The following is a 13,573-nucleotide window of genomic DNA, read 5'->3' as shown; positions in this document are numbered from 1 at the left end:
CTTAACTTCACCTTCCTACTGGGAATGTTTATCTTGAGAAGCATCAAAATTACATTTCATCCTCCATCATTACTTTTGGCTGTTTTAGCTGTAGGGAAACTAGAGTGCTGTGACATTAAGAAAAAAAATTAGGATGTTTAAAGCCTTTGCGGCTCATTTAGGGGCTATTCACACTTATGATTTGACATGCATGTTGATGAGACTCATTCTTGTTTCCTTTAGGCATAAATGTATTTCTAGATATGGCTGCACATTTTTTAAGAAGAATGGTTTATTTGACGTTGAGTCACAAAAGGCTGCATCCCAATCTATTTGTTTGTTTCTTATATCCTTTGCAGTCATCTAAATTGGAAGTTAAATGATCTGTGAGTGAGTGTGTGTGTCTTAGACAGTGTGTGCACACACAGCAGTAGTAAAGTAGCCTCTGGGCCTTCTCTGTGCTCAGCTTGATTTCCTCACTGGGGGTAGAGACATTGCTTGAGCAGACACATTCATCTGGACTAAGGCACAGCGAGTCAGCCTGGGGAAGTTGCAGGTTTAAAAAAAAAAATGACAAGGAAACATATTTTCATAACCACAGTCTTGTAAGAAAAAAGGAGCAAAGATACAACAGCAGGAAGGGTTGGGTGGTGGGGGGGGGGGGGGTACAGGAAGTGTTAGGTAGAATGAGAAAGAACCAGTGAGCAGAGGGGCTGGAGAGAAAAAAAAAAAGACTTTAGTTTGAAAAACTCAGCATCCGTTTCATAGGCCCGAGGCTGTAAGTTGTCATTTAAAACATTTCTCTGCAACACAGCAGATGATTTCCTCCCTTTTTTTCAGAGTCTCCTATTGCAGCAGTTCCGCTTTTTGCAATAGAGAAGATTTATAAGACACACTGAGTGTAAGATGCAGGTATTTTCACAAAATCGTCATAATATGAGCATGTATAGTTTGTTCGTACAGCGGTTGTGCCCTCTCAATGGCACTGCTTCAGCTGCAGCGTTGCGGTTCACTGCATATTTTATAACATTCAATTGGAAATGCAATGGTTGGTTCTCTCTCCCTCACTTTCCTTGCACATTTCTATTTGTCTCCTCTCCTTCACTCTCCAAGTGGATGAGTGGACATACATTTCCATGAGCCTCACAGCAGTATACAAAAATCACCACTCAAGTTTCTAGTCTCTTAAAAAGACCAGTCCCAGCAGCCCCTCAGTACTGAATCTCCAGTCTTCAGTGCATGTTTTCCTTTCTTGGAATGATTTGTTATTACTCACTTTAATTGGTTGGATTAAATCAATTCGCCCCATGAACGGCAAGGTTTCATAAATCAAACAGTAACGTGGCTTTGTGGTAAAGCTGATGTATCACATGTATTCAGCCGGTCAGCAATCGATCATGAAAATGCCCATGAATCTTCTTGACAGGTTAAATGGTATTTACTCTGCAAAAAGTGAAGTACGGACTAACTGGCTCGTTGCAACTCTGTGTGATACCCTTGACCTTTTTGTGTTTGCTGCGGCAGTAGCCTCTTAAATTATCAATGAGGGAAGCATTGAACCATGGTTAGGTGGACAGAATGCAAAACAAGCCTTGCGTGATTTTAATGGACTTTGCTCATCAGTGTTTGGTCTGAAAGTTACAAATTTTTAATTTCCAAAATGGTTATGTTGGAAACACAAGAAAAAGCAAAGGATGGTACAGTAAAGTGATTAACAGACTCAGACAGTGATTATTATATATTTTTATGATTTACGAGCTTGTAAATGGAAGTATAAAATAGGCTTGGCACGCTAAATGGAAGTCACCTTGGACAAGAACATCAGCAATGTCGGTAAATGGCGATAATGATAAGCAGTTGCACTATAAGCTTATTAATGTGGTCAGGCTGGTCTTCCTAATCCCTCTGTCTGTCTTTTACATTTGTTAAGAGCCAATCGTTTTCTGCCTGTCAAATTTTCCACTTCAATCCCCAGAGATCTTCCCTGCTGTCTTTTTAATAATCATTGTATTTATGAGTGTCAATGGATCCCCACCTGGTGGCAACAGTATGTGTTTACTATTTGTTTGCACATTGTAAAAGCAGTAGAGCATGACAAAGATGGAGCAGGAGCACTCTAATATGCTTCCACAGTGTTTTAATATCAGAAGAAAATATTTGCAGCCTTCCCTTGGGCCTCTTTCATTTTGTTTTATGAGACTAGAGCACAGCTGCAAAGTCTGCAAGCACTAACTTTATACATGGGAACTTTTATTAGCTCTGAAACTAAAATCTAGATGACAGCACAACTAAAGGTTAATAGCGACGCTGACTGTGTACATGTGTAACCGGTAATAGAGCACACAAAACATTTTCTCTGTGATTTTATTGTATGACAGAGTGCCGTGTCGATTTTTTGAAGTGTCGTACTTCATGACAGACAGCTATGATGTTGCATAACACTGACTGTCCCTGACTTTCTCTTTTACAGCTCCCATCAACCCTCACCTGAGTAAGTAATATGCATCTCACTTTGCATGTCTCATCAGAGAGTGAGCTCCCCCTGTTGTAACACAATCTGCAAAAACAGTGGGGACGCTCAAAGTAACCACATATCCCGTAGAGATCTGACTCTCAACATGTCACGCTGCACTGGAAGACCCTTCTAAATATTCCTAAGCAGTACTAAATGAAGTATGATAAATGAGGCTTCCCTTTAGAAACTCAGACTAAACCTGGATCGGGCTCCTTGAGACGCTGAGAGCTGCAATTCTCTACAGGACATTGTGCAGTGTGTGTGTGTGTGTGTGTGTGTGTTTGCATGCAGTTGTTGGTTTTGTGTATAGAGGTCGACAGATTAATCTGTACATCACACATGAACTCATAGACCTGAAGCTACATCCTGTAATTTCTTCTCATACATAGAGAGTTTCATACACAAAGTCAAGGTAATGTCATTGTGTACCCTTGATAATTTCTATTACAATGAAAGTTAACTTTATATACAGCGGCTTTATTGTTAAAATTATGAGCTTGATAAGGTTGTGGGTTATAGTGTTACATTATTAATGCATTAGACTGAAGGTAACTATGCTCGGCCCAATGCGTCCTATCTCAGTTCGGCTAACAAGCATGGCTAGCTGTTCATTTATTTAAGAGTTTATTAGTTTCACTTAGATTTTCAATTCAATAGATATCCAGGTGCTAATAAAAACTGTCATTATGTCTGCCTTTACATATACACTATCAGTCAATAAGTGTTTTATTTTCTTTGTTTTTTTTCCTGTGTGTGTCTTCGTGTGCTTGAGTACATTTTCATATTATGTGCTTTGTGAGCATTATGTATGCATGCATTTACACAACAGGGGTGTATTCTTTTATGTTTAGTCCCATTTATGGTGCATTTCATTGTTGAAACTTTACAAATTCCCATTATTCATGCCTTGAGAATCAACATTTAATCATTGTTTGCTGTGCTGCAGTGGGCTGTTGTGTATTGAGGCTTATTTATATATATATATAGGTATATATTTTGGTGGGTGTTCACACAGACATTGGCAACATAATAACAAACATCCTAATCACCAACATCATTATCCAAATCCCTAACGGAAACTATCTTACCTGCATGCCTTCGATTCCTCCCTCCTTCTTCCGCCTATCCTCCAAATCCTCCTATCTCTCCTAGGCACAGAAGGGAAAAACATTTAGTTTAGCTCACAGTGCATGGGGGCGTTAGTGTCTGCTGCTCGGAGCTAGACCTCCATTTAAATCTGCCTATGCATATAAGGAGAAGAGTCAAGAGTGCCTGCAACCCAGCCCCTTCCACCGCTCTCCCACTCCTGCCCTTTCTTCCTCTCCGGCTCTCATTTTCCATCTCTTTCTCTTTCTCTCCCTGCCTCGCAGCATCGCTACCCTCTCCTTTCCCTCTGTCCATCCACCCACACTCCAGCTCTGTCTATGTTACCTCCATTACCTGAGTAAAAGCTGCAGATTCTGCTCCTCCTCTCAAGGTCACCACTCCAAACTGCTCCCAGCTACGTTTTAATAAATCAATGAATATTTATCAGAACACATGCCTGCATGCTGAATCTGAATGCTCCTTTTTACTATTTCTTTGAGGACATTGTTTAACAGCTCCATGTCCTCTGGTTAGATGTTTTGCTTTGTTTGTTACATGGATTAAATGGAGGTTTTGACACTGTTGATCCTGCTGCTACCCCTTCATTAGACGGAGTAGGTTATTTGCCTATGCATGAATTTGTAGCTATTTCTGAGTATATTCAACAATCCCCTACATGTGACCCATTAAACCTCTTGCATGAGTAACAATTACTTTTTTTCTTCTGAAGGGTGATGAAACCCACACTTTCATTCCCTCTCTGTACACTCTAGTAGTTGAAAAATTGCAGTCAAAGGGGTGTGGAGGGCAACAAAGGAAAAGATAGAGGGATAGCGGGAGGGGGACGGGAATGATCTCACTATCTCCACCTGCGCACCCACTATGAAGAAGATGGAGTGTGATAGAAAGGGAGGGAGGCGGCGTCAATTTTAAAAACTGATTACAAACACTCCTACTAGTGAGACACTACATAACATCCAAGGACAATCACCTCCTTTTTCTTCAGTGCAAAAAAAAGTTCATTTTTCAAACTTACTAGCAGGCTGAAAGTTTAATACTCCATTTAGAACTTGCATGCATTAATCAGTGTTTGCAGCCCATGTTGCATGATATTTTTATTCAGTTCAATAGCCCTAATGTGTGCATATGTTTGTATTGTTGATGATATTGAAGGATATCAGTCATTCTTTCAGGCTGTCACAGTGTAGCTTCTTATTGCCAAATGAGGCACAAATGCACATACTGTCACCTGATCTATACTGGCTACAGCACTTTATTTCTGGAGAGTTGTCTTTTCGACACAAACCAAACTGTTATTGTCGGAAAAACATACATAGTGATGTCTCCACCACAGTCAGCAAGAGGTCATATCTTAATTTAGAAATTCATATGGCGTAATTAGGACTTTTCTGTTGTCTATCTCCCCTGAGACACACACAAACACTCTCCGGGAAGTCTCATAAATATACAGTAGGTGCCACATTGCTCTCATACAGAAGCTCCCAGTCAGTGTAAGTTCTCGTTCTTTTGTAATGATGTCTCCATAAGCACCAGACTCTGCTCTCTCACTCTCCAGGAGAGTTCCACTGCAGCTTCGAAGAAGAGCCCATCTGCATGTTCACACAGGACAAGAATGATGATTTCGATTGGATACGGCAGAGCGCTGCCACCCGTGACACCAAGTACACACCCAACACAGGACCCAGTGGTGATCACAGTGGTTCCAAGCAGGGTAAGCAATCCTGAGAGTCTTAACGATGGGGACAAATCTTACTATATGTGGATATGCTATCAGAGTTAAGTATCATCCCTCAGCTCTTTGCAGCCTCCCGGTGTCTTTCAACGTATCGTTTTTGTGAAGTATTGGCAGATTGACAAAGTTAGTGACCAGCCGGTGAACGTAGTGGAGTATTTAGCAGCTAAAGACCCGGATAATTCCCTCAGGAAGAGACTAAAAGAAGTGTGAACGATTCATCTAGATTCATCAGATAGGCTCCAAATGACTGATAATGTTGCTCTGTACCTGCTGGATGTGAAAATAGTCCATCATATGAAGTTAAAACATGTCACTGTTGCATGCACAGCTAGTTTGCCCCCCTCTGTAGAGCTGGACGATGAAACAAAAACAGTATTTGAGCATTTTGCACAGATTTATGAATTGTCAATTCCAATGGGCAATCACAACAGTGTGTTATTAGTGTCTATTATGCTATATGCAGTTCCAACCAAATCAAATCTTTTTTTGTGAATTAATATCTTTAGTTAATATTTCATAATAAGCATGATAATGTACAGCTTCAGGGTGAGCACGAAAATTAAGATCGTTTTGCAGTAATGACTAGCTCACTGTACATTATCCCTTTCTTATCACAATGTAATTTCAGTATTAATGGAATAAATGTTTGATAAATGTACAATATAATTCCATTGCTTTGGTTGCACTCTTGAGTCCAGTCTGCAGCATACATGCACATGTTACCTGTGTAGCATCTAGTCTGCTCCCATCCACAAATGGCAGATATGTCACCCTCTGACCACAAAGAATAGTTTAAAACCCTCTATTAGTCATGTTCATTTTGTCACAGAATTAGTCAAACTAGTCGAGCTACTGAACTAAAGAGCTGACCATTCATGATGCAGAATTATATCACCAACTGGAAAATGGATGCAGTTGTTGTAAGTGTAAGAGATTATTTTTCCCAACTGTCATTGTGACTGTGAAAAAGCTGTATCTGCTCATTGGATTGGAAATTCAGTAAGTTGGTTGAGTGCACACATTTAAACAGACACCATTCAGTTAGTTTCTTATGTAATCCATGTATGAATATAGGAATTCCCTCAGCGTATTGTATGATTATATGTTTGTTACTGGCAAGATATGAAATTTGCAATGGTGTAACATGATCATGACTTACTTGTATGTATTATTTGCAAATGCTCCACTAAAAGTGTCCCCTCTTTGAAATATTGAAATAAGTTGGAAAGACTAAGCGTTCTCTGCTGCATAATGGATGATTTGAGCTGTACTCATTGTGTCACCAATTGCTTGATGCGGCATAATCTAACAATAAGCAGCCTTGATCATTTATTTTTCAAGATAATCTTGTTACTGACTCTGTAGCTGTTTCCATGGGTACCTAAAGCAGCGGACTGTGCATACTGTTTAGTATTCAATATGCTACTTACATGTGCCGGTATTCCATATTCAGGAACTTGATGAATAAAGAATTAAGAAAATTGGATTTGCAGGAATCAGAGGATTTTACATGAATCCTCTGATGGAAGTTATGTGTGGTGGAATATGAATGCCTATTATGGTGCTGTGGCACCGGCGGCAGCTCGAGCAGTAAATAATGCATTGGCTTTAATCACCTAATGGTTTCAAAATGTCCAGCATTTCATTACCATCCCCATTCCTCTTTGCGTGTAATTATCTGATATGAGATTCAACTGAGGGAGATGTTCCATTTGATTTTGGCTGCAGGGCCATGGAGCTGCTTACTACCTTCCCTGTGCCTGTGACAGAGCAGAGATTGGCCTTAGATTATGTGGCTCAGACACAATCACCAGACTGTTTGACTCACTAGCGTCACCGCTGTTGTCCATGGCTGTCAAACCAAGGGAGCATAAATGTAACCCATTGTTATCATTTCGATTCACCCTTGCTTATTGTTATTAGTAAAAAGGAGAACTGTCCTTCATAGAAAATCAGACTCCTTATCTGCTGCTGCTGAAGGTTTCATCTCAGTCACGCTGTCAAAGATGGACTGAGGCAACTGAGCCTCCCTGCGGATGCCTCACTTCTTCAACACTTTGTCAGAATGTTGGTGTATGAGCAAGAGTCAGAAAATTGTTGTAAGATTTAGAACAATCCCTGACAAAACTTTCTCAACTTTAAAGGTTGCATCTGCTGTTTGTGCCTGTTGAGAAAGAGTAACTTTCCCACAGGGGTTTTTAAAGTAATATACAGTGAATTCTGCAATAAACAGAGGCAGTATTTACAAGAGGCTCACCGATAGTTCAAGTAGTGACGAGAATATTTTTGTTTTTTGTTATTAACATAGAATTGCGCTATATATTGAGGCTGCAGGAGCCAAAATCAGGTGGGGAAAAAAATACTAGAACCTGAAAATACACACCTTCCATCTCCAGCTGTTTCTTATCAGTCCAACACAAAAGAGTAAATATACTATAGAAGACTGTTTCATGCCATTATGGAAAAGTAAAGCTACTTTTCCGAGCTTCTGTATAGAAATGCAGAGTCACATCTGGATGGCATCTGACAGAATCTATGTATTTAACCCTTTACCTGTCTGACAACATCTGTGATTAGATCAAATCTGGGTCACAGAGTAGTTTTAATCCAGCCTGAAAACACAGGAAAGGCATAAATACATACATCTCAAGTGCTCTCAGACCAATTATAATAAGCTGAACCTTAACAATACAATTTTTGCCCAGTGATGCTAAAACACTATCAAGCACAGCAGCTTTAAACAGAAGTTACACAATGTTTCTTTATACTGACAGTTATAGCTCTTAAAAAGAAATAAAAAACAGATTTGGGCAAAGCCAGAGTCATCAGCTCAGACTTTCACCACTTGTATTAAAATGAGAATACATTTCTTGGTTAATTACCTTAGATAATGTGATTACATCAATAGTTAATTGCAACATGGTTGTTATTTTGGATGTTTGTTCACTGGTGATATTATCATTGCTTCTCTGAGTTTTGGGAATATGTCCACTGTGCAAGAAGAGTATTCATTTGATTAGACAGTGCTCCAGATAAGACAGACTTACTCAAAACAAAGAACTGGAAAAATCATTAAACCTGTATTGTGCATGGTTTTTCCTATTATAAATAAGCCAACAAGGGACTCTTCCCTACTTAAGTTGTGCCCACTTGTTTTTACCTCCAATTAAAGTAGATATGTCAGTTAAAATGATTGTTTATAACCTTAATCATCATTTGACCGTTTGCACTTTTTGCATCATTATACTTTGTTTTATTGATGTAGAAATGTTCTTGCTTATTTTTAATTGCAGTAGCAGACATTTTCATGCCTGTTTTTACCTTTCCCTGTGCTTCCAGGTTTCTACATGTACATTGAGACCTCAAGACCACGAAAGGAAGGGGACCAGGCTCGGCTTGTTAGTCCGTTATTCAATGTAGCACCTAAAAACCCTTACGGTATCACCAACCCACCTGCCTACTGCTTTGGTTTCTTCTTCCACATGTATGGTAAACACATAGGTAAGACCCAGTCCTTAGACACTCGTTTTATGCTCAGATTGTTTAGTAAATGTCCGTGTTGCTCTTTGTTACATTTTCAGCATATCCACTGCAGAAAGGATCATTTTAATTTATATTCATGGCTCAATAGTTCAGGGGACTAAATGAAAAACAGGGTAATTATAGTAATTCTTGTAAAAATCTGACACTGTTATGTGCTTTTGGTTGCTTAAGTACCAAGAGCAGCTTAAAGTGAAACTCAAATTGCTTTGGCAATTCGCTGCTAAATGAAGGGGATGCATTGTTATTTGTGCAGGACTAAACACAGTCAATGAGGAAACACCAGAAAATTATTTATCAAAAAAGTCCATCATCATACATCTATGGGACAACACAGATGCTTTGAAACATTAATGGAGAAACGATGGAGCTTTTTTTTTTGCGTGAAGAGTATTTGTTTGTGAGAGAGGAAACACAACAGTCGCACTATGGGAAAAAAAGGGAGTAACGGTTCTGCGTTCTCCTGTAAGCTCTGGAAATTCTGTCATTTCCAGAGAGCTTGTCCCCATGGTGGGTGCAGTGGGGAGTAGTAGGGAGTTTAATGCTTTCATGCTGAAATTTTGTAAGTGCGGCTGTCAGATGTTCCAAGCAAAAGATATCTCATTTTTGCAACAAACCCCTTCAAAGGTGTGTACACAAATCCCGGGTGTTAGCTTTTTACATTCATCTTTGAATGCAGATAACAACCTTGTATGGACCATTTGAAGATGGCAGAGTCATTGAAGGAGCACTCTGTGGCTTATATGTCAGACTCTAGCTTCCTTCACTAGGGAACCAATCAGCCTACGAAGAGCACTCCTGCTCTGAGTGCTGTGTGTGTGTGTGTGTGCGTGTGTGTGTGTGTGTGTGTGTGTGTGTGTGTGTGTGTGTGTAGGTGTGTGTGTGTGTGTGTGTGTGTGTGTGTAAGATTGGATCTGTTGCACAAAAACAGCAGCCTTATACGCTGTTGAAGGCCTCTAGTGGTGATTTGTCTGTCTCAGCTTCACCCCTTATCATTAGCGACTGCACTGGTTCATAAGGCAGGTGAGGAGTCTGAAGGATCAGGTTGTAGGGTCATTGTGGTATTTTGGGGACTGGATGTAGTCTAGGCAGTTTACAAGGCTTTTTTTCAGACTAGTAAGGCATCAAAAAATATGGATATTATAATTACAATATAACCACAATATTTTTTTTCCATATTGATCAAAACCATTATTTATCAGCACAGGGTGTCCATAAAGTCTCTTTACAATTCAACAAATGTATTAGAAAAGCAAATGAATAGACAAATATGTGGAAATTATTGTAAAATCAAAAGTTGATATTGTTTTTATTAAAGTAGACACGTTTTTTTTTGTTGTTTGGTTTTTTTTGGGGGGGTGGGGGATCTGTATGGGCGCTATTAGTTGCACGAAGCACATCCAGACGGTGCTGGATTTGTTTCCATATTGTCTGTATCATAGCCTCATCAATGGTGTCAATGGCATCAGTGATCTTTTGCTTCAGGTCGTTAATATCCCATGTCTTTGTTGGATGCATGATATCTTTAACATAACCTCATGGAATGAAATCCAGGGCAGTGATATCTGGTGTACGAGGTGTCCAGGGAATTGGGCCATCCCTTCCAATCCACCGATATGGAAATGTTTGATTTAGGAACCCACCAACATTCAGTCCCCAATGTGGTGGAGCACCATCTACCTGGAAAATGATGGTTGGTTGAAGATCATCCAGTTGTGGTAACATATTCAGTCAAAAGGTCAACATTTGCAGTTATTAATCTTTCGTTGAAGAAAAATGGACCAATGATTTGATTGCACATGATCCCACAATGAAATTAAAAACTTTGATAACCACTGAGTACATAGAACAAATCTGATTTACATATGTCATCAATTGCTTTTGTAATGTTTTAATTGTAAAGAGATTTTGTGCACACTCTGTACAATTAGGCTATTTGTATGAGTCAAAAGTGAAAATAAATGTAATGTAATGACAGATGTCGCTCTGGACCAAGTAAAATAAGAAGAAAAATATGTAGACTTTCCTGAATATAGACTTTCAGATTTGTGAGGTGTACTTGAATGCAGCATTACATCTGCAGCTGTCAGCTCCTAGATGCTGTTCAAAACAATGGACGTTTTCAGAGTTTTACAAGATACGCTGAATGCACCAGGTCTGATTTTGTCAAACTCTGACATCGACGACTGCAGGAACAGAAGCAGCATGTCTGGAAATGACACCAAAAGCAGTGCAGACTTTGAGCAGAACTTGTAACTACAGAACAATTCTAGTGTGGTGGATAGACAAAAGGACAATCTACCCACATGTGGTACATTCCAGGTGTGGGGTTTATTTCTTATGTGTGATAGGCTGTTATATCTATCCATATGGAACAGAAAATTGTCAAAGCTTGTAATTATTAACAACATTAAATTTGCTACTGTTCTGTTTTGAGATTTTTAATCACCCTTGGATTTTATACTTTTATTGGAGTCAACATTGACAGTCACAGAAAAGATGGTTTGAGATCCATTTTGTGCTGGGACATATGTCGAGCTTTGAGGTAGTTCAGAGACACACAGTCAGAGCTAGTCATTAGGCCATTTTGTGCAGTTGTTCTCAGCTTCAGTCCATCCCATCCAAACTAGTGCACTTTATAACTCAGTCTGAGTTTGTTCTTCCAGATTTTGCTGCACCGCCACATCACCCACTCACCGGCCTACACATTTGTGAAAACATTACCTCCTTCTGAATTAAGACAGAGGGAGAAAAATTGTGCATATTGGTTTCATTGGTCAAATGTAGTTTGTTTATTTAGTTAAAATTACAAATCTCACACTCTGCTGGAAGGGCTTTTGTGATCTCATGGACTGTCTGCCTCATGGTTGTGGCATTCAAGTCCAGCCAGCACCAACTATACAGTTGTGCTCATAAGTTTATGTACCCTAGCAGAATTTATTATTCTTTGGCCATTTTTCAGAGAATATGAATGATAATACAAAAACTTTTTTTTTCACTCTTGACTAGTGGTTGGGTGAAGCCATTCACTGCAAAAATCAAAATCTTACCAAGTGAATTTTTCTCATTTCTAGTCAAAATATCTCATCACACTTAAAATAAGAAATAATCACCTAAGGAGCAACTTTTCACTGAGATATAAGAACTTTTTTTAGACAATAGATCTTGAAAATCTTATTTCAAGAAATCTTACCAAGATAATTTTTACTCGTTCCATTGGCAGATTTTTTTGCTTGAATGAAGAAAAAAAAACCTTGAATTAAGCAAAAAAAAAATCTGCCAATGGAATAAGTGAAAATTATCTTGGTAAGGTTTCTTGAAATAAGATTTTCAAGATCTGTTGTCTAAAAATAAGTTCTTATATCTTACTCACAAGTTACTCTTTGGATGATTATTTCTTATTTTAAGTGTGATGAGATATTTTGACTAGGAATGAGAAAAATACACTTGGTAAGATTTTGGTTTTTGCAATGTTTATTATCACACAAATGTGTTTGCTCTTTTTAAATCATCTTGACATCAGAATCTATCCAAATGACCCTAATCCAAAGTTTACATACCCTAGTTCTTAATCCTCTGTATTGGCCCCTTTAACATCAATAACAGCTGAACTATTATATGGTAGTTGTAGATGAGGCACTTTATTTTCTCAGATGGTAAAGCTGCCCAAAACACCTTCAGTTCCTTTAAGATTGTGGGTTTTCTTGCATGAACTGCATGTTTGAGACTTTCCCAAAGTGGCTCAATGATATTGAGGTCAACAGACTGAGATGGCCACTCCTTCACCTTCACTTTTTTCTGTTGTTGCCAATGACAGGTCGGCTTGGCCTTGTGTTTTGGGTCATTGTCATGCTGGAACATTCATGACTGTCCCATGTGCATTCTGTCAGGGTATGTAAACTTATGAGTACAACTGTATGTGTCAATCCAAATAATTGGATAAGTCTGACCTAAGCGCCCTGCATGAATTGCAGAAATCCAAATGGAAATTTATTTCAAACCTCTGAATGTGGTTTGCATCCAAATTTGTGTCAGTCTCATTTCATCAAATTTTTTTGGCCTCTAAGATTTGGAGAATAATTTTAGACACAATCTGGACAGTCCAAAAAAAATGGATTTGGGCTGGTAGCCTGAAAAGAGCCTCTGATGACAAGCAAAGTTGTGAACTCAAGCACTTTTCGTTTATATTTTTTCCATAAATTCAATGTGAACAGTCACTCAGTATGTCCATGTCCATGTTTGTGAAGTCTCGTGGGTTGTGACACTGATTCATTGCTCTGCTTTTACTAATCTGTCCAGTTAAAGCCAGTTGAATCTTTACCAAACTGCTGCAGCACCCATAGTGGTCTGTGGTTAATCAGCAGTCCATCTCCACTGTGTCAGGTCACTGCAAACACATTTAGCAGTTTATCGTAGGCAGAACTCAAGCTGTGCAGTCATCTGCTCTAACACGTCACACACACTCTACAAGATGCAGTGTGTCTTGAATCATATTTTGGACTGGATGTTACACGTTATGGTCCAAGCCAACAGATATCTCTCATGTTTACCTACTGGTGACTCTCACACTGCTGGTGTCCTGTGCCATTAAGAGTACAACTTTGACACGTTAACCTTTAAAAGCTCAGTGATTCTACACTTGTGGCGATATTAAAGCGGTCTGGCAACACATGTTTTGAAAAATCGGCAGACATTTC

At 39.1% G+C, this 13,573-nt stretch overlaps 1 protein-coding gene across 2 annotated transcripts in view; it reads left to right on the top strand.

Annotated features, from left to right (window-relative positions):
* The window catches only part of LOC115415393 (MAM domain-containing glycosylphosphatidylinositol anchor protein 2), a 200,537-nt gene that overhangs the window by 169,430 nt on the left and 17,534 nt on the right, over positions 1-13,573 (top strand). For both annotated transcript variants that reach the window (XM_030128949.1, XM_030128948.1), the window contains exons 13-15: positions 2,450-2,470; positions 5,157-5,312; positions 8,676-8,837. In XM_030128949.1, the coding sequence (XP_029984809.1) occupies positions 2,450-2,470; positions 5,157-5,312; positions 8,676-8,837 (339 nt within the window). The remainder of the gene's footprint in view (positions 1-2,449; positions 2,471-5,156; positions 5,313-8,675; positions 8,838-13,573) is intronic.

Source organism: Sphaeramia orbicularis, chromosome 24 (assembly GCF_902148855.1).
Source record: "Sphaeramia orbicularis chromosome 24, fSphaOr1.1, whole genome shotgun sequence".
NCBI lineage: Eukaryota > Metazoa > Chordata > Actinopteri > Kurtiformes > Apogonidae > Sphaeramia > Sphaeramia orbicularis.
This window is presented reverse-complemented; position numbering and strand designations above follow the sequence as displayed.